This window comes from Pogoniulus pusillus, chromosome 24 (genome assembly GCF_015220805.1).
Source record: "Pogoniulus pusillus isolate bPogPus1 chromosome 24, bPogPus1.pri, whole genome shotgun sequence".
Taxonomy (NCBI): Eukaryota; Metazoa; Chordata; class Aves; order Piciformes; family Lybiidae; genus Pogoniulus; species Pogoniulus pusillus.
The window spans coordinates 6,075,455-6,100,021 of NC_087287.1; the positions used below are offsets into that span (position 1 = coordinate 6,075,455).

The window sequence follows — 24,567 nt, forward strand, 5'->3', positions numbered from 1 at the left end:
GGGTGGGCTTGGACGAGATGACCTTTGAGGGTCCCTTCCAACCCAGTGCTATCTATGAATTAAGCTCTCTGGGATTGGTAATAACACTCTCCAAAAAAAAAAAAAACTGTACAAAGTAAAAAGTGAATTTGCAAAGTGAAGGACCTCATATTTAGAACCTCATGATTACTCTTGCCTTCTTGTCCAGCTATGTTGTAACACAGCCTGTAGCTATACGACCCACACAGTATTGTTATCATCTGTAGAGATGATTTGTATACTCTCCCCTTGTGCTTCTCACCTCTAGTGTAGAAATAGCTGTTTGCTTTTCTCATGGGTTCTATTTGTTGGTGTTTATGGTTTTTAACCTCCATTGGTAGCTTGCTTCCTCTTTTTGTTTCTTCAGAAACTCACTAAATTTACCGTAAACCCACAAAACTTCACCCTGCCAGTGCCAGGGGGGCTGAAACTAGGTGATCCTCAAGGTCTCTTCCCACCCAGACCACTCTGAGAATCTGTGAACTTCGGAGGTCAGAATGTGCACTGTGATATTGACACTTAAATTTGGAAGATACTTAGCCAGCTTGCTTTCAGGCAGTTACTTCCTTCTCTTTATCTTATTAGGAATCACAGATGAGATACAAGCAAGAACTTTTCACACTGAGGGTGGTGAGACCCTGCCCCAGGTTGCCCAGAGAGGTGGTAGATGCCCCAACTCTGCAACCGTTGCAGGTCAGGTTGTTTGGGGCTCTGAGCGACCTGCTCTAGTTGCAGATGTCCCTGCTGACTGGGGTGGGGGTGGAATGGGTGACCTTAAGAGGTCCTTTCCAACCCTAACCAGTCTGTGATTCTGTGACCATACTTCTGAGTGACTCCAGTTTACACTTAAAGTGCTCTCAACAAAATGCTCTTCCTATTCTGTAGTTGAAGCCTGAAGGCAAGTAGAAAATGGGGCAGAGAATTTTGGTGTGCCTTTGTGGTTGAGGCAGTTGCATTAATTCTGCTGTCAGGTGGTGGCATTTGTCCTCATCCACACGCCCTAGCAGGTGATGGCTGTTGAGATGAAGTGAGCTGTGGCACCTGTGCTTCATTAGCTGTGGTTCTCTTGGAAAACCCAGTGCCTAAGCGAGCTGACTGCATTTCACCCTCTCTCTGCTCTCCTTTGGATGGAACTACACAACGTGTGCCCTCCTGGGAACAAACTGAAGACAAGGCAAGTGTGTCAGGCTCTGGGTGGTGCATGTGGGTATTGACTTTGTTTGGGTACTTGCATACATGAAAAATGTATTTGTGCTGAAGGCAAAGTGCTATTAGTTGAGCCAGTACCTGACATGTGCGATATAAGCAGTAAATTGTGTATGTGCATCAAATGAGCAGCTGAGCCCGCGGTGCTGAAGGTAATTCTCATTGCCACATGTCGGTGTAGAGGCTGTTTGGGGGCTGAGAAAGAAATCGGTTGTGTTTGAGAGCGCAAATGCAGATTGCCCAGGCCTTGCAAGCGATGCATGACGATTTGCTGGGGAGTCAGGCTGGCTTTAATGGCAGTGATGTGATACAAAGGACCGAGCTGTAACGGCTCATGCTCCGCGGCGGCACAGACCGGTGTCTGTAAAGACAGCGGCGCTTCTCCGAGCCTACTGCTGGTTCTGCTGCCCGCTCTCTGCCTGCTTTTTCTGCTGATTCAGATGATGCGTTTAACCCAGCAGGCTTGGGCACGTTCCTCAGTCCTGCAGCAGAATGCCTGCGGGGGTTGCCTTCCAGACGGCAGCCGCAGGACCGTCCCCCTACCTTTGCTTGGGTTTGGCTGGGTACGGCCAGTTGTAGGCGAGCTGGTGACTGAAGGGCAGAGCGTGGTGTAAAGGAGGCAGGTTTGGCTCCGAGATTCTTATTACAGAAAACATCAGGGAGGGGAGACGCTTGTTTAAAAACGGGGAAGTATCTTAGCTCTTCCTTATACCCTTTAATCTTCTTACCTTATTTCAAACCACTTCAGCTGCGGCAGCTCCTGTTTAATTTGGAGAACAAAACCCTAGCAGTTCAACTGTCTGGGGATACTTGAGGCCACAAGTGGAAGGGAAACTCGCATCGAGGGCAAGTCCTTTCTTCTTCTAAATGCACAACTTATTGTGTGGGTTATTTTTAGTGCTGTAATCTCAGCGAGTGCTGCTGAAAGAAACTGTGCCAGGCAGGCTGGCAGGCTTTGAAGGGCTTGAGAAATGGGATTTCCTGTTCCACCGGCTCAGGGCTGGCTCTTGCCATTGTCAGGAGCTATTATCGCCTTCTCCCAGCCAAAGCAGATAACACAGCTTCAAGGTCAGGGAAGACACAAGCTTTCAGCATTAGCAGAAGGAGGCGTTTGCTTGCAGACAGGGCGTTTCTGTAGCTGGTGCGATCAGGGACCTCCGCTTTTGTGAGGGTTCTGCACAGGAACTACAGAACCACACCGCAGTTGAGATTGGAAGGGACCTCTGGAGACCTGCCCCAAGTGGGTTGCTCACTGCTCTGCCCAGCTGAGTTCTGGGTGTCTCTGAGGTGGACACTACCCGGCCTCACTGCGCAGCTGGTTCCAGGAACGGCTGCTGAGGAGAGAAATTTAATTCTCTGTTTCTTGATGACCTGCTCAGGTTTTGGTGGCTTTTGTGCTTCTGAGTGTTCTCTCTTGTGTGGACATACCTGGCACTAAAAGGTGGTACTGGTCCTGCCCTGATGGTGTGGGAAAGTTTCTCTCGGTGCTGTCTGGAGTGCAAGGAGCAGGCTGGTGTAGGGAAGTAGCAAGCCTTGGTGTAGGAAGCACTTGCTGTCAGAAACAGCAGCTGTGTTGATAGTGAAGTCTCATAAGCTTGTGAAAAGTCACTGAGGTTGAGACAGTGGCTTCAGATTGCAGTGTCTGCTCTGGATAGTCTCTCAGCAGGACATCGCAGGGGAGGTTTAGGTTGAACATGAGGCTGCTTCAATCTTTTTTTCCCCCCTCTTGTTTTCCTCTATATCTGTGATGGTTTGGGTGTTACCTGCCCCGCTACTCTTGTGAAAATCACCCAGGCTAGGCTCAGCTGAGCTGGAAATTAAAGAATGAAGCTTGATGTTTACAGCTTAGCACAATACACAAGCAGGTGTTTATAATCTATACAGCTATACACACAAATATACAGGTGAAAAAAAGTAACACAGAAACACAGCAGCCCTCCCAGAAACCAGAGTCCCCAGGAGGGGCTCCCAACCACCCTTCCACCTCCTTTCCACCCCTCTACCTTACCCCAGACTTTGCCTTACGTGCGAGGTGAGTTTGGAGAATCGGCCAGGGGGATTAGGAGGCAGAAGGATTAGTTACACAGACAGCAGGTTAGAGAAAGAAGTGCAGGCAGCCAGAGCCAGAGGGCAACTCTGTTATCTGTTTGTATTCTTGGTTTTATACATCTCAGCAAGCCTATGAGTGAAGCAGACATCAGCATTGTTTCCTTTTCACAGCCTATCACCTAATTCCTCTCACTCCAATATCCCAGCTAGGCTCAAACTAGCACAATATCCTGTCTCCTCCTATGGCCTTGTCAGCAGAGGATTGTGAATTGGGGAGTGGTGTTTGGTGTTGGCCTTGATGCAGCCTTGAAATGCTGCAAATAACTAATTTGTACTGCCAAATACCTCTTTGTTTCTTACAGCTGCACAGAGCAGTGCAGAAGGAGAGCAGCTTGAGCATGGCATAGCAGGCTCACCATGAGGTGCACTACCAGCACAGGCAGCTTGCTGCTTCCCCAGAGGTGCCAGCAGCAGAGTGCAGACTTGTGTCTGAGAGGCTGCATAGCCTCTGCTTGGAGACGCCTGAGCTTGCTGTAAATGAGCTGGTGTGGGCGTGGGAGGTGGTTGGGCTGAATTAGCTGGCACAACTCCAGGCTAATGCAGCTTGGCTGGATCCAGTATCCTGGCCAGCTTATTGCAGGTGCTTCCAGTATCACTGAGTGATGCAGAGGTGGTTTGTTCACTGCAGCTGCAGAGTTCCCCGGAGCTGAAGGTTCTGTGTGTTGTCTGAGGTGACACAGACACCTCCTTTGCTTGGAGGTGTCTTCTCCCTGGTTGGGTGAATCTTTGTGACTGTTTCCCTTTATCCCAATATAATTTAAGATAAGCCAGCAGTGTGCCTAGGTGGCCAAGGAGGTCAGTGGCCTCCTGGCCTGGATCAACAGTAGTGTGACCACCAGGACCAGGGCAGGGATTGTGCCCCTGTACTCAGCAGTGGTGAGGTCAAACCTTGAGTATGGGGTTCAGTTTTGGAGCCCTCACTACAAGAAGGACATTGAGGTGCTGGAGCAGGTCCAGAGAAGGGCACTGAAGCTGGTGAAGGGTCTGGAGAACAGGACTGAGAGCTATGGCTGTTGTTTAGCCAGTTGGCAGCAGAGGGAACTGGGGTTGTTCAGTCTGGAGAAAAGGAGACTGAGGGCAGACCTTCTGGCTCTCTACAACTGACTACAAAGGAGGTTGGAGCCAGGTGGCTGTGGGTCTCCTCTCCCTAGTTATAGGTAACAGAACAAGAGGAAAATGCCTCAGATTGCACCAGGGGAGGTTTAGGTTGGATATGAGAAGAAGCTTCATCACTGAAAAGGTTCTCAAACACTAGAATAGGCACCCAGGGAGATTGGTTGAATCTCCATACCTGGAGGTGTTGAAAAGAAGATGTAGTTCTGAGAGACATGGTTCAACACCAGCCTTGGTAGACTTAGAGACTGGTTGGACTAAATGATCTTAAAAGGTTTTTCCAACTGAAGTGATTCTGTGACTCTCTGACCAAGTAGAGGCATAGGTAAGCAGGGATACATGCAAGCCTTTTGTCCTCGGCATCTTGTTCCCTCTGAAATCCTGGTGTACATAAAGGCAGCAAGTGAGGGTACAGAGAGAACTGGCAAGCTCTGTCTGCTGAAGGTTTCCCTGGAGCCAGCAGGATTTGAAGTGACATCTCTCCAAGCTGTCCTGTTGCTCAGTGCTCCCTGTCCACTTAACGTGTACGTCCCCATTTCAGACTGGAGTCATTGGCTGTGGTGACACTGCACCAGTTCTTGTTTAACTGTCAGGTGATGTGGGACAGGTCTGGATTTCCAACAACTTGGAGCCTGCAGGACCTTGCCCTGTATATAGGAAGTGGTTCTAGTGGCAGAGAGATTTGAGTGCTGAGGCAACTTTTTCCTGCTGTTCCATGGGACCATAGTTAAGCAACCCTCTGAAAATCCCACAGTGCTTGTAGGAGCTCCACTATGAGAGGGAGAGAGGAGGTTAATTGCCAGGAGAGACTGAGTTGAGCACTGATCTTGCTGTGGCTGTGCCAGCCTAAGCCAAGCCCTGATGTGCTCTGGCTTGACCCCCATCCTGCTCTGCAGCAGGAGGTCAGTGCTGGCTCTGCAGCCTCCTATTATTGCTGGCATGCAGACATGTTCCCCTGACTGCAGGAGCTACAGTGTGCTGCGTCTGTCCTGCAGTGGGGAGGTCTCTCAGCTGGGTGGTGGTGGGAAGGAGGCAGTGGAAGGGCAGCCTTTTTAGGAGCTCTGTGTGTGTTACTGGCTCTGCTGATACAGAGCCAACAAAATTGATCCCACGCTGGTCAGAAAGCTGGGGAGAGACTTATAAGCAGGGTCTGTCATGGCAGGATGAAGGGTGATGGGTTGAACTTAAAAAGGGAGATTCAGACTGGAGGGAAGGATGAAATGTTTGACACTGAGGGTGGTGAGGCCCTGGCCCAAGTTCCCCAGAGAGGTGGAAGAGATTCCATCCCTGGAACCATTGCAGGTCAGATTCTTTGAGGCTCTAGTTGCAGATGTGATGTCCCTGATGACTGCAGGGCGGTTGGACTGGATGAGCTTTGAAGGTCCCTTCCCACACAAACCACTCTGACTCAGCTTTCTTCATTTGGCTACCTGTCTCTAAAGGAAGCCCACTGCATGGGCCAGAAGGCTCTCACTGGACAATAAAACAGTGCTCTTATAAACCACCTGAGTTATTTATCTGAGGGGCACCTGGATCAGAAATTAATGTTAATCCAGCATTAGCAGATAATTAAACTGTTATAATGGAGGTTTTAATCTCTCTTCTCCAGATGTAGTTTTGCTCATCAGGGAGGTTATAATGAAACTCAGAAGGCTTCTAATCCAATCAGAATTCCTTGATGGATTGGAGTATTTATTGTGCTTTCACATCTAGGCAGTGGTTACACCCCAAGATTAACTTCATTCATGGAGTTGCCTTCTTGTTGCTAAACTGAGCCTGCTGGTTTGATGTTGGCAGCAGAAAGATAATCCCAGGGTACCTTGTCACAGAATCACAGACTCAGAACAATGGGGGTTGGAGGGGACCTCTGGAGATCATCCAGTCCAAGTCCCCTGCTAAAGCAGGAGCACCCACAGCAGCTTGGCCAGTATCACAGTGGCCAGGTGGGTTTGGAGTCCTTCCAGAGAAGGAGCCTCCACAGCCTCTCTGGGCAGCCTGCTCCAGGGCTCCAGTACCCTCACAGCAAAGAATTTTCTCCTCTTGTTGAGATGAAACCTCCTGGCTTCCAATTTTTCTGTTGCCCTGTGTCCTGTCCCTGGTCACCACTGAAAAGAGTTTGGCCCCATCCTCTTGACCCCAACAGTCCTGGATCTCCCCAGCTGTCCGGGTATGTGCATGTGGCAGGACCAGGTTAATAAGGATGTCAAATCAGCTCTCTGCCTGCTGCCAACAGAAATCCACCAAACCAGCACTCAGGTCCTGTCCAGTCCTAAGATCATTCACAGGGCTCTAGCAGTTCTGCTGTGGTTCTCAAGCACAAAGAAACCCAAGGGACTGTGGGTGGCAGAGAGCAGTTCCAGCCTACCTCTTCAGTGCCTTATCTGCGCAGCTCCCTCTGTCAGGTAGCCCAGCAGCTCTTCAGAAAGCAGGTTCAGGCTGAGCTCTGCTTGCCTTGGAGGAGGGCAGGCAGTGATCGCTCCCTGAGTGTCTGCTGTGCCTCCCCGCAGCATGTTGTAGTGTGGCCTCTGACCTGCAGGCTGTGGTGGCGTGCGGTGGAGAGCTGGTGTCTGGGTGTGCAGCACACAGACGTGCCCTGTGTCTGCGTGCCCAGCATCCGCTGCAGAGCTGCTGTGGGTTCTGGGGGCTGAGCTTTGCGATGCAGGTGATGCTGTGCAGCCTGCCGGGGCCCCAGCACTGAGCTTTGTGGGAGCTTGAACTGATCTGGGTTAAGCCCTGAACTCAAGTAGTGGCTTTGTAGCTGAGACTCTAGGGTGGAAGGAGCCTTACCTGTCCAGCTGGGGACTGCGTGTCTGTGCTCCTCTGCTCTTTAGATCTCACCTGATCCTTCCCCAGCGGCTTTGCTTCAAGCTCTCATTTCTGCTCAGCAGCAGGATGCTGACAAATGGTGGTTTGCTGTGCCTGGATGCTTCCTAATGTCATCTTTCTGGGAGTGATGTGAGTGGCTCCTGCACAAACCCTACTGAGTGAAGAGGTGCAGAGGCAGAGAGTTTGGCTCTCTGCTGCTCTGCAGATGTGCCAATGGTCTAACAAGGAATTTACAGGGATACATTGTGAAGGTCTTGATGCAGATCTCATTTTCAGGCTTGCCAGAACCTGTCCAAGCTGAAACCTTTCTCTGACCATGCAAGAAGGTTGTGGATGTCCTCTTCCTGTAGGTGTTCAAGGCCTTGAGCAACCTGCTCTCTAGTGGAAGAGGGGTTGGAACTGGATGGCCTTTAAGGTCCCTTCCAACCTTAACCGTTCTATGGCACAGCTCTGCTCATGGCACAGCATCGGACCTGTAGGTTTCATTTGAACCAGTTCACATCACCTTACCAGCTTAGAAGCCATTTTCAAGACAGTAGTTGTTCTCTGTCCTCTCTCAGCAATGCCCTTAAAGCAGTTGAAGGTTTCACAGCTCTGCTGCAGTGGGTACAGCTGGGTTTTTAGGCACAGTTTGTCTTCTGCTTCTCGAATTCCCTCCTGCTGAAACAGGTTTTATAGCTGCAAGGGTTCAAATTAACCTCCCTCAATGGCTGAGTGTCAGTAAACCTGGCTGAGAAGGATGGAGAGTTCTTTCTCAAACAGGTTTTGTGGAGATCTCAGGTAACAGTAAAAAATCTTGCATTATTCAGTGTCCATTTCCAGTTTTGTTCTGAGTTACCCTTTTTAAGTGGAGCCAAGCACAGAGTTCTCTTCATAAAAGTATTGTCCTTGAACAGGCAGATGTAAGCATTCTGGTTGGCTGCAATAACCACTGTCCCCAAAATGATTACAGAAGACTCTAAAAATCAATGTATTTGCATCTTGCAGAGTAACAATTGTCACCCCAGACTAGACATGCACCCTGCCTCAGTGCTCCATCAGGACAGAAACAGTAGAGGCTTCAGCATTAGCTTGCAATTAAGCTAAACAACCTCCTCAGGTTGGCCAGGACAGAGGATTGGGGTGAATTTCTGTGTTAATGGCTACTGCTTTGTTTCTGGGATTGCAGGAGTTAACTCTTCTGCCCAAACTGCTCCTTAGGCTTTGATGCTTAGAAACAGAAAGAATGTTACTTGGGAATGAACCCTCTGGAAGTCAGTGCTTCCGTTTGATACTTGGTCACAGTGCAATTAAGAGAGGGTGAAAAGTCCTTTAGGTAATCTCACCTGCCTGGAAACAGAGCTTTCAAGTGTAAATCTCTGCTGAAGGAGTTCAGGCTGTGCAGAAAGCAGCAGAGCCGGGACTCTACCCACAGCACGGCCCCTTGGGCTCTGAGTGAGTGATGCTGCTTTTCTTTTCCTCTTCAGGCTGAGCATTCACCTTCAACGTCTCGTACCCCAGCAGGAGGTCCTTCTGGGGGAGCCCCGCACTCTTTCTCTGCTTCAGTCTGGGAGTTAAACTAGTGCCAGGTGCCAAGGATCAGTTTGTTTCCCTGCTTCAGTTTCCTTTTGCAGTCCTTGAGGGCAGTACTTGCTTCAGGGCAAGTCTCGTCTAAGTCTTACTGAAGTCAGGCTGCTGCAGTGGTTTCAGAGCCGCTGGTGTCCTTTGTGAGCTGGCATTTGACCTCTGTGTCCAAGATGATGTGGAAGAGGGCTGCTCTCTACCGAGCAGAAAGGCTGGCTGGCCTAGCCTCTTTGTACCCTGTCCTTTGAATTGCCCCAGAGACCATTAAAAGGAGGAGTTTTAGGTAAGGGAAGCAGCATCTCTTTGTGTCTGCACTGGGGCCAGAGTGTTCAATGGGCTTTTTTTTTTAGCTATAATGAAAAAAGAATTAGCAGATGATGTCATGCAGAGAAGTGAGGCTGGCCCTTGGGTGGCTTGGGCTAGACAAAGCTCTCAGAGTGTTCTCTGGCATGAGTGCTTGGCCACAACAATTGCTGTTTTCTTTCAGTCACATGCTGGCCTAGCTTTGAAAAGTCTCATTGTCCGTGTCAGCTGTCGCACCAGAACAGCCCTGTGCCTGCGAGCCTCCCACCAGCACACTGAGGGGCTTTGCCAGCTGTTGGGTGTTTTTCTCACTTTCTATCAGCAGTTCTATTGGCAAGCTTGGGATTTGTCTGCACTGCATACTGCTAGCTCATGTCAAGAGCCCAAATCTGTCTTTAAACCCTTCAGGTACTGAACTTGTGTTCAAGCACCAGCACTGCCACAGCAGCATGGGTAAGTTCATTAAGCCACCCTGGCCACTGCTCTAAGTGTTGCCAGCACCTGGCATTAGAACCAGACTTAAGCTGTCTGAATGTTGCTGTTTGTGCTTTGGTTTCACGTCTGCAGGAGGTATGAACAGAACAAGCCAAGCACCTATTCCTCTCTCCTTAGTCTGACTGATGGAGGGGCTTTGCTGGGCTCTCGTCACACTGTGAGCAGCTGAAGTGGTGAGCTCAGGGTTGGCTGGGACATGTCGTGTGACAGATGTGAGTGAGGCCTTGTTTGATATACTGTGGCTTGTGTGAGCTCAGTGTACTCAGTAAGCAGTCAGCAACTCAGATCATTCTTCTAGAGGACTGCTTGTATCTGTGCCAGTCTGTCAGTCCCCTGCTAATTATGACCCTACAGCATCCACCCTCAGTCCTGATCCCTTCCAGGAGCTCCTGGGTGTCTGCATGTGTGGCCAGCACTGGCAGTACCTCTGAGCCACAACATATCTCCCTTGCTCCTCAGATCTTAGAGCACTGTGTGCAGTTTTGGCCCTTGCTGTAAAAAATGTCTTGGACAGGCTGGAAAGCATCCTGAGGATGGCCAGAATGATGGTCAGAAGACTAGAGGACCTGCCATGTGGGGAAAGGCTGAGAGAGCTGGGGCTGTTCAGTCTTGAGAAGGCTTGGAGGGGACCTTATTACCATGGACCAGTACATAAAGGTGGCTACCAGGAGGATGGAGACTCCCTTTTTGCAAGGAGTCCCATGGAAAAGACAAGGGGTGATGGGGGCAAGTTACTGCTGGGGAGATTCCCATTGGACTCCAGAAGAAAATGTTTCCCCATGAGAACAGCTGGGCATTGGAATCATCTCCCAAGGGAAGCAGTGGAGTGCCCTGCATGGGGAGTTTGAAGACTCAGCCTGACAGGGTGCTGGGCCAGCTCATTCCAGCTCCACTGTGACCTAGAAAGGTTGGAGCAGATGATCCCTTCCAACCTGGTGGTCTGTGATTCTGTGAAAAGTTGATTGTCTCAAAGGCCTGGGTCAAAGGTTGTCACTTAGGTAGAACATGAGCCTGCTCTGCAGGATCTCAGAGCTGATAGCATCTGGCACTTCTCAGGTGTAGCTCTGATGGTGCTGGGCTGAAGTGGAAGGCCTCAATTTACACTTAGGGACGTTTTGGGGTGAAGCTGGTCCTGTGATCTCCACGCAGCTTTGTTGCCTTGAGGTCAGAGCTTAAGGGGGGTGGTTTTTTGGTGACACTGTTCTGTGTCCTGTTCCTGGGAGTGGTCAGAGATAGCAGCTGGAATGGACACAACTTGCTGACCTTAACCTGCTGCTGGGATTTATTCCCCGTGGCACTTATGAAGGAATAATTTTCCTCCTGTTTTTATGCAGAGGTGAGGTGCTTGCTAATTCCTAAAGACACTGCAGCTTCAAAGACCTGTCAGTGACAAAACAGGGTGGGCTGGGGTAAAGCTTTTCAGCTTGCTGCAGCATTTCTCCCCAAGGTTCTAAATGTTTGCACCCCCAGCTCCTCACTGACTGTCGGGAGCACAGTCCTGCAATGTTCACAGAACTGTCGACTCGAGTGTCTGGGCTGGAAGGCACCTCAAAGAACATCCATTTCCAACCTCCCTGCCATGGGCAGGGACACCTCATACTAGAGCAGATTGCTTGGAGCCACATCCAGACTGGCCTTAAACACCCCCAGGGATGAGGCTTCCACCACCTCCCTCGGCAACCTGTGCCAGGCTCTCACCACCCTCATGGGGAAGAACTTCTTCCTAACATCTAGTCTGACTCTACCCACTTCTAGTTTTGCTTCATTCCTCCTAGTCTTGACTTCCTAAAAAGTCCCTCCTCAGCTTTCCTGTAGGCCCCTTTCAGCTACTGGAAGGCCACAATAAGGTCTCTTTGGATCGGATTAGGTTGGAAGGGACCTAATTTCATCGAGTTCAAACTCCTCTGCTGTGAGCAACACATCTTCCACTAGACCAGGCCTTCAGCTTTGTGCCCATTGCCATGGTTTTAGGCTTGAAAGTTGGTTAGAGGTTTTGCAACAGTGGATGTAATGCTGAGAGCTGGGCAAAGGAAGGCATGGAGAAGGCACAGCTGCAGCAGGTGAGGAGGGTATGTGTCTGTCTGTGTGTAGCTAGCTCAGAAGGGCTCTTCTAGCACTGTCTGGTTATTTTTCTGGGGTGTTGTGTAGCTTTTGTTTAGCAACCCTTAAACAATGGCAGGGCAAGTCATGGGCTGTGGGGTGGGAAGGAAGGGGTTGAATGTAGCATAATGAAGATGTTTCTTCTGCTCTAACAGCACTTTGGATGTTTAAAGCAGCAGTGCGACAATTTCCTTGGCATTAGAAGACCTGAGCGTGTCTTTAATGGGATTCAGGCTCGGTGCCACCAAGTGTGGACAGTCAGTGACATCTACAGAACAGGACTTAAGAGGAGCTGCCAGGCAGCTGGGGAAGTTTAGTCTGGAGGAGGCTAAGCAGAGACCTCACTGCCCTCTACAGCTCCCTGAAGGAACACTGAAGCCAGGTAAGGATTGGTCTCCTCTCCCTAGTATCAGATGATAGAAGGGGAGGAAATAGCCTGAAATAGTGCAAGGGGAGCGTTAGGTTGCAGGAAAAATTTCTTTGCTGCAAGAGTGGTGAGGCATTGGAACAGGCTGCCCAAAGAGGTGGTGGAGCACCAACCTCTCCACAACATCCTTTCAGGTAGCTGGAGACAGCAATGAGGTCTCCCCTCAGCCTCCTCCTTTTCAAACTAGCCATCCCCAGCTCCCTCAGTTGCTCCTTGTAACATTTATTCTCCAGCCCTTCCCCAGCTTCATTGCCCTCCTCTGCACTGGCTCCAACACCTCCACATCTCTCTCTCGTACTGAGCTGCCCAAAACTGGAACCCAGCACTCAAGGTGTGGCCTCACCAGAGCAGAGTCCAAGAGGACAATCACCTCCCTGCTCCTGCTGGACACAGCATTTCTAATACCTGGTTGGAGTTGTCTTTTCCAACCCAAACCATTCTCTAACTGTATGCAGAGTACAGTCAGTGTCCAGATGTAATTACTACCACAGCATCCACAGCCACCCTGAGACAGCAGCCCCACTGCATCTGCACAATCTAAGTGTGTGCAGACAGGAACTTCCCTCCTTTCCAAGTGCTACTGGAATGTGTCCAGAGAAGGGCAATGAAGTTGGTGAGGGGCCTGGAGCGCAGTCCTGTGCGGAGAGGCTGAGTGAGCTGGGGTTGTTTAGCCTGGAAAAGAGAAGGCTCAGAGGTGATCTCATTGCTGTCTACAACTACCTGAAGGGAGGCTGCAGCCAGGTGGGGTTGGGCTCTTCTGCCAGGCTCCCAGCAACAGAACAAGGGGACACAGTCTCAAGTTGTGCCAGGGGAGGTCTAGGCTGGATGTTAGGAGGGAGTTGTTGGCAGAGAGAGTGATTGGCATTGGAATGGGCTGCCCAGGGAGGTGGTGGAGTCACTGTCCCTGGAGGTGTTGAAGCCAAGCCTGGATGAGGCACTTAGTGCCATGATCTAGATGATTGGCTAGGGCTGGGTGCTAGGTTGGCCTGGGTGATCTTGGAGGTCTCTTCCAACCTGGTTGATTCTATGACTTAGGGGAGAGGCTCCTGTCACTACCCAGAGGAACAGACTGTAAGGTTAGAGGGTGTAAGCCAAGGAATTATTTATAAAGCTGGCTGACAGCAGGGCCAACAGCATTCAGTGGTGCCAGGGAAGCTGCACCAAGGTGGCTTCATGGTGGTCTTGTTGATCTTAGAAGTCTTCTCCAACTGAAACCAAACAACTCTCTGACTTTTGCTGCTGCAAACAGAGAAACAAAGCTTGTGGCTGATAGATTTGTTTTTATTATTATAGAACAGATGAACTAAAATAAGCCAACAATATAATTTTATGCCAACAGCCATCTTTCTAGCACAGGCAGTGACTGACTCAATATACCCTTCTCCCCCCTCCCCGGGCTTCTATTCAAGGGGATGCAAACGGTGGTGGCTCTTGCAGGTGGGTTTTGGGACTCCAGGGATGTTACTCTTGATTTGTGGAGGTGTGCCTGGGAAAAGAGGAGCTGGGGGAGCAAAGAGTATATAGGTTGTAGGAGCAGTAAAGCAGATAGGCTCGTGGATCCTCTTGCAGGCTGACATGTTGTGACCAGGTCGGTGGGACAACTGGAGAACCAGCACCACTTCCACCAAGTAGCAAGCCCCTAGTTGCTACTCTAGTCAAGCCAGGAGTTTCTTCCCATTCCAAGCTAACAAAGGGCAAGATGCACCAAACTGGGGAGTTTTTGGCAGGGTAAGGGGGCAGTCTATGTAAAACCAAACGAAAAAACCCAACCAACCCACCAAAAAAAGAGAAGAAACCAAACCCCAAAACAACCCCAAACAAACCTGCATTTTTAAGCCACTTCAAAGGAAAAGTCACTTCTCAGAATAGATATTATTTTAAATGGCAGGACCACCATCCTAGAAAGACAAAGGGCTTGCACTCAAGACCAAAGAAAGAAAACCCAAATTAAAAAACCAAGCCCAAAAAAAACCAACCAAAACCAAATGAAAATAATAAACCAACCCTCCCCTTCCCCCCCCCCCCCAGAAGAACCCGAACCCAAAGCCAAGCATGGCCTGCTCTGCAGCTTGGCTCTTCTCCAAAGCCAGCACTCGCCATCCATCTGAGCAGGTGAAAGGAGGAGTGGACAGGAAACGAAATCCAACTTGGTGCAACTTCTCGCCGGCGCTGCCTGGCCCCAAGGCTGCGTCCAGTCCCCAGCGGCCACGCGGCCCCTGGTGGCAGCTGTGCTGGCCGTGTACCCCTGTATGTATAGCTGACCATATACATACACGTCCACACAGAGGAGATAGCATTGTTTGTCCTGGGACTTGGGGTCCTGCGGGAGGGCTCATCTCTCTTTCACGTGGTTCTGTGCTCCCGCGCCGTTGCTGCTGCCGTTGCCGCTGCCGTTACTGCTGCTCCCGCTGCTGCCGCCGCCGCCGCTGCTGCTGCTGCAGAGCACCTCCGTGAGGTCGTCCATGATGGTGGTCTCTTTAGGGTCCACGAGGTTGAACTCCCTGATGAATAGGATAAAGTGTGTGTAGAGTGTGTTTAAATGTCCGTGCAGCTCCAGTGCCAAAGTCTCCTTAAAATGTGAGGAGTAGATATGGGCCAGCACGTGGAATAGGTACTTGCAGATCTTCTTCACTAGCGACTCAAATGAGTTGGGGAATTCCTTGCCTGAAAGGAAGAGGGAGAAACACCATGAGAGCTGCAGCTGCTTGCCTTCAGCCCCACAACAGCTTCTGTCTGGGCTGAGCTGCAGGCAAGAGCAACTAGAGCACATTATACAGCAGACAGCTTGTGGACTCTATACCTTACCTTCTTCTCTTGCCTTCTTTTTACAGAGATTTAGGAGAAAGCAGCTAAGGACACTTTACAGCCTTTCCATTGCACAGAAACTGCTGAACACCAGACTGGAAGAGAGCTGAAGGATCATCTGCTCCTGCCTTTCCTGGGTAAGGTGGCCCTGCACCCTGTCAGCTGGATCTTAACCGTGTCCAGTCTTGCAGAATGTTCATTTTGACAGATTGCACTGGGTTGGAAGGGACCCTCAAAGGTCACCTTGTCCACCCCCCCTGCAGTCAGCAGGGACACCTCCAACTAAAGCAGACTACCCGGGGTCACATCAAGTCTGATCTTGAATGTGTCCAGGAACAGGATTTCAACCACATCCCTGGGCAGCCTGTTTCTGTATTTCACCACTCTCATAGCCTTCTGATGTCCAACCTAAATCTCCCCTTCTCCAATTTCCCCATGTCCTATCATCAGATGTCCTTCTAAACAGCCCCTCCCCAGCATTCCTGTAGGTCGCCTTCAGGTACTGAAATATAAGGTCTGTAGCCCTTTCATTTGAATTTTAAACCCTAAGAATTCAGCAATCAGGAAGGGAGTGGAATTATTCTTTAAAACCATACCATTTTTTGTCACTGGCTGTAAAAATGATGAGAGGTTCTTCTGGGTCCTTATCTAGTCTCCCCAGGAGCAGCCATCCTGTGCATGATGCACAGTACAAGCTTGGTGCTGGCTACAGGGCACCTTGGCCACAGGGACAAATCACCTGCAAGGAATGTCCCCAGTGCCCTAGAACAAGAGCACTTAAAATGAAACAACCTCCAGCTGCAGCTGGCTGGGCAGGCACTACCTCACCAGCCCCTGATGCTTGGAAGCAAAAGCTGCTGGCTTCGTGTCCCTGGTTCCCCAATTAGCTGCTGAACTGGCTGGAGAAGACAACTGTTTTTAATCCCGATTAAGCCCACTTCAGGTCTCTCTGTTCTTCTGTTTCTTCTCTCTTGCATGTAATAATCCCAAAGCAGAGTTAAAATGACTTTCTTGTTGCTTTTCAGTTCTTACAAATGACATTCTTAATGTTTGGAAGGGTAAGGAGACTGCAAATGATCAGTGAGACAAGGCCTGCTGGGCTGAGGAAGACAAGCCTGGAAATCCCATTTATTTCCCCATTAATGCATCTGGGGCTTTAAAGCCTGTGGTAAAACAACCAGAAGGTTAAGTTTCACTCACAGCAGGCTGTCCTGAACATGCACATGCTGACACTCTCCACATTTTTATCCTCTGCAGGCCAGAAGATCTCAAAACTGCTTGAAGAGAAAGACACACTGATGATGAAAGAGAAGCCCAGGGGATGGGACTGAGACTCACCGCAGCTCATGTGCCAGCAAGTGTGAGTTTATCTCACTGCAGGAATGAACCCTTCTGAAAACCAAACCCCAAAGCATCCAACAAGCCGGGGGGGAGCTGTCTGGTGTTGGAAGATGTGCTGAGAGGAGCAGCAGCAGAGCCCTGGCCAGCAGCAGACATACCGTATTTGGTGGGAAAGACGTCCTCATCTGTCACCAGCTTCTGCACCGAGCTCATGACGAAGTCAACGTACTGAGGAGCAGTGCACTTGATCTTCTTTCCCCGCTCATCATACCAGTAGTACTGTCTGTGGAGAGAATTGGCAGTGTCACCACAGCACCCCTTGGCTCCACAGCTCGGCTCCTCTCACAGGTTAGTGCCTCACTGACACAAAACAGCAGCTGTAGCTGTACCAGAGACACCAGAGCGGCCACACAAGAGATTCACTTCAGGCTGTCTTTCTACATCACCTGTTCAATTTCTGTTGGCCACTTTTGTTTCCCTCTCTTGCCTGAGTGCAGGTAGCACAGAGCAGAGAAAGTCTGCAGACATATCTGTGGAGAGCAGCTCAGCTAGGGGAGCTCCTGTGCAGGGCAGACACAAGGGTTATGCACAGCCTGGAGAATGCTGCAGGAAGCTTTTCTCTAACTGCTTTTGAAAGCCAAGAGCATTGCACAGTAAACACAGAGTGGTTTGGGTTAGAAGGAACCTCAAAGGCCACCCAGTTCCAATCCCATCCCTCTGCCATGGGCAAGGACACCTTCTACTAGCCCACACTGCTCTTTGTCCAGCCTGCCCTTGAGCACCTCCAGGCATCCACAACCTCCCTGGGCACCCTGTTCCAGTGTCCCCCCACTCTTGCTGTCAAGAATTTCTTACTAATCTTCAGTCTAAATCTGCCTTCCTCAAGCTTAATGAAGTGGTCACTTTCTCATGCTGAAGAGTGCAGCAGAGGAGTGAGCCTGGCAGTGCAGTGTTACTGAAGAGGCAGAAGGTGGCTCCAAAACACCAGCTTTGGCCAGCTCCTTCAAGCTGCTGCTCTCGGTACAAATCCTGTTCCAAAATCGACCGCAGGGGAAGTTTTCAGCACCCTCCTGCACATCCCCACCAGCGTGCCTTAAGACTCAGAGTCTTTGTCTGCAGTCACAGGCTCCCCAAAACATCTGGGTTTACATTTGGCTCTGCCACTGGTTACTGGTGGCCCTTAAGGAACAGCAGACATCAGCTCTTCAAAAGCAACCCCAATTCCAGCAGTTGGCCATAATCGTCTTGATTAACTGAGGCCATCTCTCACCTGATGGGGGAACCTGAAGGCTGGCAAAGCACTGAAAGTTTGTTTCTTCTCTTTCAGACAGGGCTAATTAATTGCAGCCCCTCTGAATGCAAGAGCAGTGACCCCTTGTGTTAGGCACACGCAGGGAGAGGTGTTCTGCAGACCAGGAATTGGGCAAAACACCTTCTAATTAATGGGGTTTTTTTTGCCCATGTCACCTTAGAAGTGTCTTGAGTTCCAGTTCCTCATCTCTTCCTTTAGTCTAAGCTCAAGGTGCAGTCCTACATCATTGTGGGATAGGCAAGAAATCCACTGTCCTGGTCTTCCTAACACACAGCACAGCTGGGGTTTGCTGACTGCCTCTGGAAGCAAGGTTGGAAGTGGTGTGAGCACCAGAACGTGGCTAGAACCTCACCCAGCACATGAGCCTGTAAAAGCAGGTTCCATTTTCTGCCTGTTTGTTCACTCCACCTCTGCTGCTGTTGGCTAATGATCTGTGCCCTGACCTTCCTTGCACCAGCACTGAAGCACAGAATGACTTAGGTTGAAAGGTACCCCAGAGATCATCTACACCAACCTCCCCACTACCATCAGGGACACCTCTCAATCAGACTTGGCTGCTCAAGGCCTCATCCAACCTAGCCTTGAACGACTCCTCCAGGCTGAAGGCATCCACAACCTCCCTGGGAAACCTGTTCCAGAGTCTCACTACCCTCATACTGAGGGCTTCTTCCTAAGCCCCACTCTAATCCTGCTCTCCCTCAGCTTCCAACCATTCCCCCTTGTCCTGTCTCCAGACACCCTCATGAAAAGTCCATCTGCAGCCTTCCTGTAGGATCCCTTCAGGTATTGGAAGGCAGCCTAAAGTCCTCCCTGGAGTCTTCTCCAGGCTGCATAACCCCAGCTCCCTCAGCTTATTCTCACAGCAGAGCTGCTCCAGCCCTTGTGGCCTTGCTGAACAAGGCTCAGGTGATCCCCAGACAGACAATCACTTCAGTGTGACACCCAAGCCACAGGGGTGCAGAGGTGAGGTTTTCTGGCATGGAAGATTCAAGATTTAATAGTTTCTCTTTTCAGTGTCTAACAGGACTGTATTGAACTGGAAGGTTCTACATGTGCCACTCGTCCCTGCTGACTGCAGGGGGCTTGGATGAGGTGACCTTAGAAGGTCCCTTCCAACCTAATGCAGTCTGTGAACCTGTGCAAGTGAAGGTTTGTGTAACACTGACCATGAGAACAGTCCTGAAGGAATATGTGAAGCAGCAACTGAGAAGTCTGAATTCACAAATTCTTTTCTTTGCCTGGAAAGACTTTCACAGACCTGAGGGTAGTGAGGTGAGGACACTGATGACACCGTTCCTGCCCTGAGCCACAGGAAGATGAAAGGAAGTTGCAGAAGTAAGTAGCTCACACTTAAAGAGAGGAAAGGCAGCTGGAAACTGGTTCCAAACAGCGGTGCTTGGTGAGTCCTGCAGTAAGACGCTAAAGGGCATGAAGAGGTGAGGCAGTGGCTGAAACCATCGGGAGTTAGACGCTCTTTGCAGAGCTGTGCCAGGCATCACAACTAGCCTTTGGGCCCTGGGGCATGGTCTGTGCTCTTCCTCACTGCTTACTCCTTCATACCAGCCACGTAGGAGTTATACAATGCAGAGCCCACCTCATTTCTCCAGCCCTGCAGTGAGACAGTTCCAGGCAACCCAGCTTTGATTTAGGTCTTTGGCCAAGGGCTGCTGCCAAGAGCCCAGGCAGACTGGACTGTCTGTACCATAGCAGCTTCCCTCTGCTACACAAGAAGTCCTCAACTGCAAGATAGAAAGCAGAGGGTTGCCCTCAGGCAGAAAACAAATCTGAATAATTGGATTTCAGTTAAAAGAAGCAGTTTGTGTAAGTGACCTTCTGCACTTGCCAAAGATGTTGAGTAAGGCTGCTGTAACATCCCACTGCACACCCTTTTTGCCTCTCCTTCCCCAAGAGGAATTTAAAAGAGTCACCACTAAGTAAAGGGATAACTACAGGGATTGTCCTGATGAGGAGACTCGTGCCCTTCCATTTCAGGAGCTGTGATCAGAGTCTTCCCAGCTCTTGGAAGAATAGCCTCTGACAGGCCATGAACATCTCACACCTGGTCTGCAGCTCCCACCCACGTTGGAGTTTCATAGATTCAGAGAATACCAGGTTGAGAGGAACCCTGAGGATCATCTAGTCCACCCTTTCAGGGTAAGACTATAGTTTAAATGAGATGGCCCAGCACTCTGTCAAGGTGAGTTACCTCTGTTAACAAGATTGAAGCAGGTTGGGAACACCAAAGGGATTGATTTGGGGCAGCAGAAGGCTCAGCTGGACACAGAAGCCTGGCTGCATTCCACCAGTGGCACCTAACACAGTACAACCCTGTGTTAGGCAATGGCTGGGACACAGAAATGACAAGAGGATGCTTAGAGGCACTTCTCAAAAGCGCTCACATGAGGAGACACTGACACAGGTTGCCCAGGGAGGTTGTGGATGTCCCCTCCCTGGAGATGTTCAAGGCCAGACTGGATGAGGCCTTAAGCAATCTGATCTAGTCAGAGGTAGCCTTGCCAGTGGCAGGGTGGGGTGGAACTGGATGGTCTTTAAGGTCCCTTACACCCCAAACCATTCTATCAATGTAGGACGCAGAGTTCAGTCTGTTTCCTCTGTGAGATTCTGGCAGATTTAAAGCTTCCCCAGTATGGAGAGCATAAGGAATGTGCAGCTCCATTCTAAATCCCAGGGAGGAATTCCTATGGGTTGAATAGAGACAAGCCTGTGATGAAAATAAAGTAGTAGAACATGTATGAAGCCACAGAGCTGCATCTTAATGTATGTTTTATCCCTTGTCCTCTCAAACACTCTGGGTTTGTGCTGATGACACAGGAGCCAAGGCAGAAGATAAGTTACATCAGTGCCTAAGGAAAACTTCTGGAAGGAGAGAAGGGCAAAAGCTGTGGAGGTAGTGTGGTTTGGAAAAGAAGGAGAAACAGTCCTGCAGGAAATCATAGACTCAACCAGGTTGGAAGAGACCTCTAAGCTCATCCAGTTAAACCTAGCACCCAGCCCTATCCAGTCAACCAGACCATGGCACTAAGTGCCCCAGCTGGCACTAAGTGCCCCAGCCAGGCTCTTCTTGAACACCTCCAGGGACAGTGACTCCACCACCTCCCCAGGCAGCCCACTCCAAAGCCAATCACTCTCTCTGCCAACAACTTCCTCCTAACATCCAAGCTTCTGAAGGCAGAATAAAGAGAAAGGAGTCACTGTGTAGAAGCACACAGCTCAGGGAACTTACCTGTGCATAAAATATGCAAAATCTGCAAGTTTGGAGCCAAGATCTCCAGCAGGTAACAGCCTCCCTAAGCAGAGACTATGGGCAAGGCAGAGAGAGGAGACTGAGAGAGCAAGGGCTGGTGAACAGTTCTGGTGAGGAGCAGCTAAAGGAGGTGGGTTTGTTCAGCCTGGAGAAAAGGAGGATGAGGAGAGACCTCCCTGGTCTCTACCACTCCCTGAAAGGAGGTTAGACCAGGTGGGGGTTGGTTTCTTCTCCTAAGGAAGAAGTCCTCAAGCCAGACCAGGGGAAGTTTAAGTTGGATATGAGAAGAAACTTCATCTCTGAAAGGGTTGTCAAAGACTGGAACAGGCTTCCCAGGGTGGTAGTTGAATCCCTGTCCTTGGAAGTGTTTAAAAGAGGCAGAGATGTGGTGCTGAGGGCCATGGTTTTAGCACCAGGTTTGGTCACATTAGAGTTAGACTGGATGATCTTCAACGTCTTTTCCAACCTAAGTGCTTCTATGATTAGAAAAAGATGAGTGACAAGGAGTTAGTTATCAGTTAAGGACCAAAATGAGACCTTTGACTCTACTCTGTGGGCTGCCTAAAGGGTTGTATCCATTCTTAACCTAGCCTCAGGAGTTCTGTCATCACATGAACTTAGGCTCTGAGATATTCAGCTCACTTGAAGTTTTAGTGTAGCACTTGGAGAATTTTCACCCAAAGATGAGCTACAAAGCAGTTTCCAGCCTGTGCTGCTGGTCTGTGTAACAAGCTATAAAGCAACCCAAACAGTAACCCCTGTGTTAAAAATACAGGAGCTGCTTTACAGCAGCTGATAAACAGAGAGATGAGCAAAACGAAGGCATTCCCAAGGTGACATCCATGCCACTCTTGTTACCTTTAGAGGCTAACTGGCCATTCTGGTATTTCTCTTGGCAGTGCCCCACCTTGCCATCTGTTCTAGTCAGATGTCACTCAGTGACCCTGGACAGCAATTCTACTCCTGGTTGTGTGCAGATGGCTCTGCTGCCTGTCTGGCAGAGGGCTGTGAGCTGCATCTGTCTGCAGTGTGGCACTTGGCTGCAGCCCCTCTGAGATGTGACAAACCTGCCTCAAATATTTAACTGGTGGTTGTTTTGCCAGCAAATCCTCTATACTTAAGACTGTCTGTTTGCTGTGCATTTGAATCAAAGGAACTCAACAGCTGAGAACAGGTTGGTTGTCACTTCAACAGCTCAGCCATACAAAAGCCTGCCTTAGATCTGACCAGAAGGCTGAGATCCAGAACACACCTTTGAGGACTGGCCATAGGGAACAGAACACAGAAAACTTCCTACTGAGATACCAGAGAGAAGTCACAGCATCACAGAACTTTAAAGGCTGGAAGGGACCTCCAGAGCTCATCCAGTCCAACATCCCTGCCAAGGAAGCATCACCCAGGGTAGTTCACACAGGAATGCGTCCAGGTGGGTTTGGAATGCCTCCAGAGAGGGAGACTCCACAACCTCTCTGGGCAGCCTCTTCCAGGGCTCTGGCACCCTCACTGTCAAGAAGTTTCTTCTCATGTTGAGGTGAAACCTTCTCTGTTTCAGTTTGTAGCTGTTGCTCCTTGTCTTATTGCTGCTGACCACCAAAAAGAGCTTGCTCCCCTCTACTTGACACCCATCCTTCAGGTATTTGTACACATTGATCAGATCTCCTCTCAGTCTTCTCTTCTCCACACTAAACAGCCCCAGGGCTCTCAGTCTCCACTGCAAACCATGGCAAACTGATCCCAAGGTACTGGAATTCTGTGGCAATCAAATGGGAATAATAAGTACTTGAGGGACACTCCACACTGGACCTTCTGTAGCTGGGATCTGTTTGCTCAAGTCAATCAGCATCTGACTACTCTGGTCTTTTGGTGATGATACTCTTTAAATCATGTCCTTACCTTCCCTCATGGAATCACGGCATTGTTTCAGTTGCAAAAGACCTTTAAGATCATCCAGTCTAACCATTCTCAAGCCCTGTAAAGCCTGATGCTGAACCACATTCTCCAGGACCACATCTCTGCCTCTTTTCAACATCTCCAGAGCTAATTTGTTAGGGTAAGATTTAAAAGAGAGGAAGGTGGGGAAGCAACACAGGGCTTTGGAGAGGAACAAATAAGCATCTTGGAGCAGGTCTCCATGTCTCATCGAGGTGTTTGGCCTCCAAAGGGAAGAGGTGGGAAAGGCAGAACATAAGGACCATCCAATGCTGTCAGTGGGGTTGAGCGCAGGGTTGTGAGCAGGCCTTTCCAAGCTGAGCTGTGCTGAGGGTGCAGCTGGGTGAGCTCACCCTGTGGTTTTCCAGCCCTGCACCCTTAAGAGCAGGATGAAATACACAGCCCAGAGTTTGCAAACAGGGATCAGTCATCTGCCCCCAAGTACAGGAAGGTACTTTGCTTGTTATGCTTCAGCTAAACACAGAGCGTTTCAAGTGCTTCACCCAAGTGCAGACATGCTTCCTGTTATTCCCAACCAGCCCAATTTTCCAGTTTTCCAAAACAAAGGAGAGGAACATTCTGCTATGGGTCCTCAGCACTGAAAACACAGGCTGCAGCTGGAGCTGCCTACAGGCACTTCCTTTCTTTATGCTCCAGCGTCAGCTGCTCCACAGAGCCTTGCTGAGGACTGGCTGGAGTAGCACTCAGGTGGCTTCCCAGCCCCCCAGCTCCTTTTAGCCTCTATTTACACATACACAGGTTGCACCTCAAAAGTCATCTTGTCCAGCCCTGCACTCAGCAGGGACACCTCCAACTAGAGCAGGCTGCCCAGGGGCACAGCAAGTCTGAGCTTGAATGTCTCCAGGGATGGGGCCCCGGGCAGCCTGTTGGAGTGTTTCACCACTCTTCACTGTGCAGAACTCCCTCCTGACGTGCAACCTTAACCTCCCCTGCTCGTTTCAAACCACTGCCCCTCATCCTATCGCCATAGCCCCTCTCTGGCCTTCCTGTAGGGCCCCTTCAGATATTGCAATGATGTTCTAAGGTCTTCCTGGAGCTTTCTCTTCTCCAGCAGCCCCAACTCTCTCAGTCTGCCTTCACAGGGGAGGTGCTCCAGCACTCTGATCAGCTTAGTGGCCTCCTCCATGTCCCACTTGGGGGGGGTCCCAGTAGCCCAGGTGAGGTCTCCCCAGAGCAGAGTGGCAGAATCACCTCTCTGTATCTACTGGCCACGCTTCTTTTGGTGCAGGCCAGGATGCCACTGGGCAAGTGGCTAAAGACTTAAGCCCTTTGGCCAGCACTCCTGCAGCAGGAGTTAAAACCTGGGAAAGCCTGGGAGCAAGACTCAACAGAGTAGTGGCTGTGCTGATCCCTGTTTCTGCTGTAGACACCGTGTCTCCTCCTGATAAAATCTGGGTCCTGCAGAGATTTATTGCTTTCTGTTCCAGCCTGCTTTCAAAGGCTCCAGCACTGCCTTTCAATCTCTCCTGACACTTATCTTTCCAACTTTTACATGCAAAAAAACATCTAATACATACCCTCCCTGCACTCTGCATTCCTCAGAGTGCTCTCAGAGAAAGCCTCTGAGATTCAAGTGTCCAGCACAGCCCAGGATTCCTTCTCCAAGCACTAGGGAATTGAGACACAATACAGAGCCTTGGCTCTACTATAAATGTTCCCTAGGACGTTTGTTTGATGAACCACTACATTAACTGCTCAGTCCTCTGCTTTCAAATCCATCTCAACTAGATTAAT

General features: G+C 50.0%; 1 protein-coding gene and 1 long non-coding RNA gene across 6 annotated transcripts in view; one reads left to right on the forward strand and one right to left on the reverse strand.

The window, feature by feature from the left end:
• Window positions 1–1,093: 1,093 nt before the first annotated feature.
• On the forward strand, window positions 1,094–20,499 carry LOC135185936 (uncharacterized). Of its 3 annotated transcripts, XR_010306693.1 has the most exons (6): window positions 1,094–1,192; window positions 9,547–9,591; window positions 11,889–12,115; window positions 14,992–15,102; window positions 16,223–16,654; window positions 19,611–20,499. It is a non-coding gene; the product is annotated as an uncharacterized LOC135185936 (long non-coding RNA). The 3 variants fall into 3 exon arrangements; XR_010306691.1 differs by lacking the exon at window positions 19,611–20,499 and having other exon boundaries at window positions 16,223–18,453; XR_010306692.1 differs by lacking the exons at window positions 1,094–1,192; window positions 9,547–9,591; window positions 19,611–20,499 and adding an exon at window positions 9,716–9,806 and having other exon boundaries at window positions 16,223–18,453.
• Window positions 13,421–24,567, reverse strand: part of MOB2 (MOB kinase activator 2) — a 147,191-nt gene continuing 136,044 nt past the window's right edge. For all 3 annotated transcript variants that reach the window (XM_064163167.1, XM_064163166.1, XM_064163165.1), the window contains exons 4-5: window positions 16,465–16,589; window positions 13,421–14,824 (exon numbers count right to left, since the gene is read on the reverse strand). In XM_064163167.1, the coding sequence (XP_064019237.1) occupies window positions 14,493–14,824; window positions 16,465–16,589 (457 nt within the window). In that variant the 3' untranslated portion in view covers window positions 13,421–14,492. The remainder of the gene's footprint in view (window positions 14,825–16,464; window positions 16,590–24,567) is intronic.